General features: G+C 56.3%; 1 protein-coding gene across 1 annotated transcript; it reads left to right on the top strand.

Annotated features, from left to right (window-relative positions):
* The first annotated feature begins 5,012 nt into the window (after nucleotides 1–5,012).
* Nucleotides 5,013–9,069, top strand: s1pr3a (sphingosine-1-phosphate receptor 3a). Its single transcript, XM_088621695.1, has 2 exons — nucleotides 5,013–5,277; nucleotides 6,700–9,069. The coding sequence occupies exon 2, from the start codon at nucleotides 6,800–6,802 to the stop codon at nucleotides 7,979–7,981; it is 1,182 nt and encodes a 393-aa protein (XP_088477821.1). The 5' UTR covers nucleotides 5,013–5,277; nucleotides 6,700–6,799; the 3' UTR covers nucleotides 7,982–9,069.

Here is a 9,069-nt window from a genome sequence, read left to right as displayed (position 1 = left end):
ATCCAGGCGTGCTGAGCACAGGGCTCTGCTTGAGCCCCTGTCTATCACTGTCAGCATCTGTGATCTTATCTGTCTATTGACCAGACTCAGGGGGAGAGAGGCAGAAGAGGGAGAGGAGACAGACCGAGGCAGAGAGAGGAGAGAGGATGTAGAGACACTGAGGAGACAGTGTTCACACAACTCATGCTAATGTCTTTTTCATCTTTCAAAACATTCTGGAGTCACTGAAACGAAGGACAAGAAACTGAGGCCACTCTTGAACTGGGGGAATTGGTTTTCGGGAAGATGAGTTGTGCAGTACAGAACAATGAATCCATTAACTAACGGTTGCAATGTTACAGCAGAAAGACAGAGTCTTTGCTGGGAGGTCTGGCCAGTTCACCTGTGTCAGCACTAATGCGGCCCGTCCAGATGTTTTCAGAAGGTGGCTCACTCTTCCAGATGTGCGAAGTGGGCAGGGGGGGTTTCGAGGGACATGAGAAACAGGGACTGCTGGGAAGCCACACATGGAAGCATTTAGGTTTCCGGAACCCGAGTTCTTGTCCCGACTCCAGCTGCCATTCCTGCATTCCTGCTCACAGGGCTGGCTCACCAGCTCGCTGACTCTGGCATGCGCTAATTGCTTCTGTGCATTGCTCCAGGCATTCTTACTTTCTTCTGGCGGAGAGATTTTCTCAGGGCCAAAGGGAAATGGAAATGAGGGAAAGGCAGGGGACCCAGCGCACACAGGAAGCGTAGCAGAGCACTTGAGGTGAGGGTCTCCCCTGCAGCTGACACCCAGGCACTGAGACCGGCTCCTACACACCTCTGTAACCGAGAAGAAGGAAACTGCATTGAGCAGCACAGGTCTCCTGCTGCTTGGCACCTAAGAAACGTTGCAGACGAGACGACCCATTCAGTCTTTCTAGCTCATCTTATCGTCAGTAGCTAATTAGTGATGCTCACCTGTTGCACACAACCACTGTACAACCACCACACAACCACGCACAATTAGCACACAACTACCACATAACCACTGCACAAGCACCACACCACTACTGTACAACCACAGCACAACTACTGCACAACCACCACATAACTACTGCACAACCACCGCACAACCATCGCAAGAGCACTACACAACCACTGCACAACTACTGCACAACCACCACACAACTACTGCACAATTAGCACACAACTACCACACAACCACTGTACAAGCACCGCAACACTACTGCACAACCACAGCACAACTACTGCACAACCACCGCACAACCATCGCAAGAGCACCACACAACCACTGCACAACTACTGCACAACCACCACACAACTACTGCACAATTAGCACACAACTACCACTGTACAAGCACCGCAACACTACTGCACAACCACAGCACAACTACTGCACAACCACCACACAACTACTGCGCAACCACCGCGCAACCATCGCAAGAGCACCACACAACCACTGCACAATTAGCACACAACCACAGCACAACTACTGCACAACCATCACACAACTACTGCACAATCACTACATAACCACCACACAACCACTGCACAAGCACCGTACCACTGCTGCACAACCACAGCACAACTACTACACAACCACCACACAACTACTGCACAACCACCGCACAACCATCGCGACAGCCACTGGCACAGCTCCACGGAGCACAGCCTCCTTTGAGGACTCTCTCCGGCTGCCCCATCAGGAGCCCATCCCTACGGAGCCAGAGAGATCCAGCCGAGAGTCCTGCTGGATACAGAGGGCTCTGCAGGCCCACGTCCCGCTCAGACCTGGGAAAGTGTGCTGCTCTGAGGGCGACGCCCCCCCAGGGGACTGCACTGCACCAGGACTCCGGGCGGCCCGCCAAGCTTCTGTCCAGAGGGACCGGAGACATCAGACGGGGACGGCAGGGCTGTTTATTGTACTGATCTCCGAATTATTTTAGAAGGCAAAGGCCAAGCATGTTTCAAGTCAGGGCTTAGAAATGAGAAAGATCCAGAGTCCCACAGATCCATCACAACAATAATAACATTCAGTCCGTCGCAAAAATGTTTCAAGCACTGCGTGTCCGGGCACTACGTGTCCCTCCGGACTTTCGGGAATTTATTTTCAATGGTAATTATGACACAGAAGTGGCAGAGCGAGCCTGCCCCCAGTCTGAGCCAGTGAGGTCCAGACCTTTCCAGAACTCTCTCTCTCTCTCCCTGTCCTTCTGTGTCTGAAAGTCTCTCCGCCCTCAGCCGCTGTCAGGAAGGGTGAGCCGGAGAGGCAGGCCTCCCTGATAGAGCAGCGCTCCGACTGGGCGGAGGGAAATGGCCTCCCTCACTCTCCCAGCCACTGCATCCCAGCAACTATCGCTGAACAAACACTGGGGGCAGCTGCCAGGGTCTGGCAAAACATCTGCAGATCACAAGAGCACTGACGCCATATTCGGGCTCACACTGCAGCGCAGGGCAGCCCCAGTGATGAACAGGGCATCCCACACACTGCACCTACCGCTGAGCAAACCTGCTGTCGGCTCCAGGTTCACAGACAGATAGCGTGAGCTCTGGGTACGAGTAGAAACAAACTCTCGTCCTGTCACAACGCTCCAGAAAACGGAACTGTCTCACAACTTTTCAGTCTGCCCCTTGTGCACATTTAAAGTCGCAGTTAGCAGCTGCAGACAGCTGTTTCACCCGAGCTCAGCTGGGCATTGCTGACACTGACCGGCAACATTAGTGTATATGCTGTGAGCGTTAGATGGAACACCATTCCACGCAGATGGGATCAATTCTAGATATTCTGTGTACACCACCACCGGTCAGAGCACCAGTGCGTGCATCAGTGGTCAGGGCCAGCGCTATCACGCTGATTAACCTCAGTGTGGGTGCACCAGCTGTCTGTGGCTGTAACTTTAAATGCGCAACATGCCAGGCTGAGAAGCCTGTTTAGACAGCTCTTTTTCCTGTAGTGTTGAGATTTGTCATTTTCATATTCACTCCCAAAACTCAATTGTAACTGCAGGCTCTTAACACACACCCTAACCTGGAGGGGAGTGCACACTCGGAGAGATCCTCCGGAGCTTCATCCCTGCTTGTCAGTGGGTGTTGCTGTGGGGCCACAAGCTTCCCTGATGATTCCCGCCGGCGGGTTCCCACTGGAGCCCGCGGGGGTCAGCACGCCCACAGCAGTGCGCTACGCTCCGCGCACACTCCAGAGCAGCTTGTGTCTCCTGTTGGGGGCACCACCGAGTGCTCACGACAGACGTTCAGGAGACCGGGACAAATTCGTCTCCGGAGCGCAGAGCTTTGAAAATTCCCTGGATCCTTTTCCCCGTCCTCTCCTCTTCTTCCTCGCACAGGCCCTGTCCCGGGGGCGGGGGGCGGTCCGGCCCTGCGGTCAGTGTGGAAGGTCACTGTGATCGCCGGCTGTTGGGGAAGGCCAGGTTTATTTAGAAAAACCACCACAGTGTTTATTTTCCCTGCTTGTTCCACTCGTGAGCAGCTCTCAGCTCAAAGCTGCTCTGCTCCGGATGGGAAAGAGCTTCATGGGAATGTAGGAGTGTAAGAGCAAGGAGAGGGACGTCAGGGACTCCGCGCTCAGTGCCAGCTGACCTGGTTTCTCGTTTTCTCATTTAGCTGTCTTTTAAACAGACATCCTATCGAGAGCAGGAACAGGCTGTGTTGTGAGGAGAGCAGCCTGTGTGTCTGTGCAGGTGTGCGTCTGTGTGTTTGTCTGTGTCAATATGTGCGTTTGTGTGTCCAGTGTGTCAGTATGCATGTATTTCAGTCTTTAGTGTGTGTCAGAGTCCTCCCTCCTGAGCCCCTGGACTCTCTCTCTGAGGTCTGTGACCACACTCAGACACACACTGCGACTAGCCCAGCCACCTGACACACACACACTCACGTCACACACACACACTCACACACTGTGGATTCAGCACCTGACACACACACACACACACACACTGTGGATTCAGCACCTGACACACACACTCACACACTGTGGATTCAGCACCTGACACACACACTCACCTCACACACACACTCACACACTGTGGATTCAGCACCTGACACACACACTCACCTCACACACACACTCACACACTGTGGATTCAGCACCTGACACACACACACACACACACACTGTGGATTCAGCACCTGACACACACACTCACACACTGTGGATTCAGCACCTGAGACACACACTCACACACTGTGGATTCAGCACCTGAGACACACACTCACCTCACACACACACTCACACACTGTGGATTCAGCACCTGAGACACACACTCACCTCACACACACACTCACACACTGTGGATTCAGCACCTGAGACACACACTCACCTCACACACACTGTGGATTCAGCACCTGACACACACACACACACACACCATCACTGTGCACTATGCTTAGAAAGGTCTACCGATTTCCTGACAGATCCATCTCCACCAGCTCGGCCAAAGAAGGAGGAGGCATGGTATCTCACAGTTCTACACATGAGGCTCTGGTGTGATGGAACAGTTTTACAGACCCCCCCCCCTTCAAGGAGGTTCCTGAGACCTCGTCCAGGTTGTCACCCCATATCACCAGCCCTGCCCCCCACCCCACATGCCCCTCAACCCCCCAAGGCCGGCTCACACTGGGCCACTGAGAACACAGGCCCAGGACAGCACGCCAGGAAAATGAACCTCAGGGTTTCAGCATTGAGAAGAGGAGATGCTTCTCATCCAGGGGTCATGGGAGTGTGGAACACCCCGCCCTCCTACTGAAGATACCGTCCTTCCAGAAACAGCTGGATGAGATTCTGGACCCATCAGCTGCCAACGTCCCAGCCGGTCATCTGGAGTATGCGTTTATTTCCTGTCAGTTCTACTCTCCGTGTTCTTAATAATACCCCTCTTTCCATTAGTTAATCATTTTCGAAGAAATGTAATAATTTCTCCGGCCTTTAACGTCCTTTCAAGAGCGTTTGTTTGTTGCAGGAGCAGCTCGGGCCGGGGCCCCGCCCCCTCGGCTGTGATTGGCCGGAGCGGTCCTGGCCACGCCCCGCTGTCGGAGGAGGGGAGGACGGAAAAGTTTGGTCTCCAGAACTTCGCAGCCACACCGAATCTCTTGGACAAGTCGGAACTGGGGGGAAAAAAAACACCCGAGAGAGACAGAGGGGAGAGCGACTGTGTTTGACACCGCTCCTGGGAAAGACGAAGACAGCGATGTGAGACAGGAACGCGCGCTCGCTCTGACCCGTGTGGAGACAGACGGCTCCGGTACCGACACCACCTCTCTAGGGCACGAACTCCGGTAAGTCCAGGCTGTGGTCCAGTGCACTGAGGCGATCGACACAAATCGCTACATATCGATACACAGCTGTATGCTAGCGACTGGGCACTGAAGCGTGCGCGCAGAGACAGGCGCTCTCCGAGGGTGTGAAAGTTTCCCTGCTCTGCGAGTCCTGACTCAACAGGTCAGGTGCGTGTCTGCGCCGTGCAGGAGCTGCAGCTCTCGGAGCCCGGGCGACGGTGACCACACGCTCATAAAAATAAAGCGCAGATGATACCACAAAGCGACACTATTCCCAGTAAATCGTCTAAACCCTTGAAGGCGACACGATGAAACGCGATTAATTTTATGTCCGCTGAAATTCAATGTCTGTTCTCATTAGAGAAAAAAACTTAAATCCCGGCCACGTCGCTTTGTCGGTCAAGCTTGACCTGAGCTTTGGCAATAATAATAATAATGAGAAGAGCCCAGCCTGTAGCTTGTATGACAAACCGACAGGGCGTGATGACAGTTCAATTTGCTCCCTTACGAATCTTTTCCATCCCCAAGACTCCCTGTCTCCCTGTCCTCCGAGTCTGGAGGATGTTCGCACCTTGTCTCCTTGGAGATCCGCGCTCTGAGGTTCGAGAGGTTCGACTCGACCCCCGGGATTCGGCTCGGTTCGGACACCCCTGAACCAGCCCGCAGACCACAGCCCCGCGCGAGCTCCGCGAGACCGGACACGCGGCAGCCCGTGACCCGCAGCCAAACGGGACAGGAGCGCGAGGCGTGCGGCTGAGCCGCGAGGCAACGCGGTGCTGCCGGGAACCCCGTCGGAAACGGGCAAAATGTCCGCTTCTGCGTGTTTTGGGCTGTACTAGGCGGGGAGCCGAGCCCCACTCTGCGCGCTCCGAGTGTCCCACCCCGACACGCTTACAGCGGGGTGCGACTCGCTTTCTGTCTCGCTGCTCTGTCGGGAGGACAGTGAGGATGATGGTATTTTTTCATCCAAGAAGCGATAACTAAACTGCCGTTATTAACTTGATTTTAACTTAAATTTGTGGTTCATCCGTGAATCTAATCGGTTAATCTGCGGTCGTGTAGACTGTCCTCTTCCACTCTGGGCTGCCCACGAGCTGCACCGCGGAGCGACACAGGCGGAAATACGACCACGCTCGAGGCGCGACAATTAAATATCAAACCCTCAAATTACGAGCGCGCTACAGACGTGCGCTGTATCTTCATTTTATACGAGAAAGCTGTTCGGGAAGGCAGCGGCGCGCTGGAGACCCGGGTTCGAGTCCGCCTCCGGTCTACAACGACTCGAGACCCGGGATGGATTCTAGTCTCAGATACTTATTTCACAGTGTGAGCGCCTGCAGGAAGCGAGACAGTTAAGCAACAAAAAGAAAACATTCCTACGTTTTGCATGGCCTGTATCTGTACATTCTCTCTGTTCCCCAGGGAGTCTCAGTATGTGTCGGCCGGCGGCGTCACTGAGCGAGGCTCGGGCGCCCCCGTGTGTTTGAGGGCGGAACTGCAGCCGCCCTCCTCCCCCGGCAGCATGGACCCGGCGGAGGTGCAGCCGGGCATGAACGAGGTCATCGTGCGGCACTACAACCACTCGGGCAAGTGGGGGCGCGGGCGGGGCGCGGGCGCCTGGAAGACGGCGCTGCTGCTGCTCTTCTGCCTCTGCATCGTGCTGGAGAACCTGCTGGTGCTGCTGGCCATCTGGAGGAACAGGAAGCTGCACAGCCGCACGTACTTCCTGATCGGGAACCTGGCGCTGTGCGACCTGCTGGCGGGCGTGGCCTACGTGGTCAACTTCTTCACCTCGGGCCAACGCACCTTCTTCCTGTCGCCCGGCCTGTGGCTGGCGCGCGAGGGCAGTATGTTCGTGGCCCTGAGCGCCTCCACCTTCAGCCTCCTGGCCATCGGCATCGAGCGCCACATGACCATGGTCAACCTCAGGCCCCACGACGCCTCCAAGCGCGGCCGGCTCCCGCTGCTGCTGGGCGCCTGCTGGGCGGTGGCGGTGCTGCTCGGCGCCCTGCCCAGCGCCGGCTGGAACTGCCTGGGCCGCCTGCCCGCCTGCTCCACCGTGCTGCCGCTGTACGCCCGGAGCTACGTGGCGTTCTGCATCAGCGTCTTCAGCGCGCTGCTCTGCGCCATCGTCATCCTCTACATCCGCATCTACCGGCTGGTCACCTCCAGCGGGCGGCGCCTGGGCGGCCGGGCCGGCCCGTCGGAGCACGCGCTGGCCCTGCTGCGCACCGTGGTCATCGTGCTGGGTGTCTTCGTGTGCTGCTGGGCGCCGCTCTTCGTGCTGCTCATGCTGGACGTGGCCTGCGGGCCCGCGCGCTGCCCGGTGCTGTACATGGAGCACTGGTTCATCGGGCTGGCGGTGCTCAACTCGGCCCTCAACCCGCTCATCTACACCCTGTCCAGCCGCGAGATGCGGGGCGCCTTCTGCCGCCTGCTGTCCTGCGGCCCCACCTGCGGCCTGGGCCCCGAGGAGACCGCCAGGCCGGCCAACGGCACGCCGGCCCCCACCGTGGAGAACAGCCACAGCCGCTACAGTGGGTCCGGGGGCGGGGCTGGGGGCGGGGCCGGGGGAGGAGAGGGGAGGGGCACACAGCAGAAGGCCCCGCCCCCAGGTCTGGACACGGCCCCGCCCCCCGGCATGCTGCTGTCAGCGGTGCTCGTCAAGGCCAGCGCACTCCCCCCAAACCTCGGCAAGCTCTGAGAGGGCGCCCCGAAAATGCCCCTCGGCTCCGGCGACCTCAGCGAGCGCAGACAGAGCCCCACGTTCGGGGTCCTACCGGGGTTCTGTACCGAGACCGACCGGGCGGCCCAGCGTGCTCTTGCTCCCTGCCCCTACAGCACCGCGCCTCCCCGCACCGACACAGAGCGTCACAGGCGGGCCGGCAGGCAGCCTGGCGCCGCAGATCCGCTCTCCTGCAGACAGCCAGCGCTGTGCAAGACGAGACCCCTGACAGCACAGGGGCTCCTGCCTTTCCCTAGCAGCTGGACGAGGAGGCAGGAACTGCTGTGAATCCGACCAGAGCACCTAGCAGGAGCCCCAGGTAGAGACGGGAGGAGCCCCACTCAGCCCCAGTAGCTCACTGATCCCAGACTTTTACCAAAGGATCCCGGGGAGTCTGCTGGTGTAGCACGACCAGGCAGTTTGCTCCAGGCACCCCCCACTCTCTATGTAAAGATGTGCCTCCAGATCTTAATGTCCACTGGTATCCTCTTTCCTATCTGCCCCCCCTCCATTGCTGACAAAGTTTTAACGGCTAGGACTCATTAATAAATGTTTTTAAAATACGTTTTTAGAATGTTTGGTCTCAGAAATGTATATAAGCTGTACATACACTTGGAAGCTTTTCTGTTTTGTAATGTATTTCTAAGAATTTTTTTTAGGTTTTATTTATTGCCCGAAGGATCACTACAGTCAGTATTCAGGTCTGGCCTGTAGGGGGCGCAGGGCAGTGCTGGAAATGGGAGATCCCAGCCTCCTGTGAATCATCCTGAATGAGATGCTATCCCAGCCCCAGCTCTATGGAGCAGGGGGCTCTGGGCCTTGTACCAGCCCAGCTCCTTAATCACCTAATTAAACCTCTGATTTCATTAATCCAGATGAACGTGACCTTTAACCCCTGGAGTGAAGACACTTGATCAACTACATATGGAATATGGTTGTTCCCCACAGGTGCAGACCTCTGATCTATAGGAAAACACAATAACATTGTTCTTCATTAAGGGTTGTGATTACTTTTTTTGCATTAATTGCATTTACCGAGTTGTAATAAAGAAAATCGTGTTTGTTAA

Source organism: Lepisosteus platostomus, chromosome 27 (assembly GCF_059453375.1).
Source record: "Lepisosteus platostomus isolate fLepPlt1 chromosome 27, fLepPlt1.hap1, whole genome shotgun sequence".
Classification (NCBI taxonomy): domain Eukaryota; kingdom Metazoa; phylum Chordata; class Actinopteri; order Semionotiformes; family Lepisosteidae; genus Lepisosteus; species Lepisosteus platostomus.
This window is presented reverse-complemented; position numbering and strand designations above follow the sequence as displayed.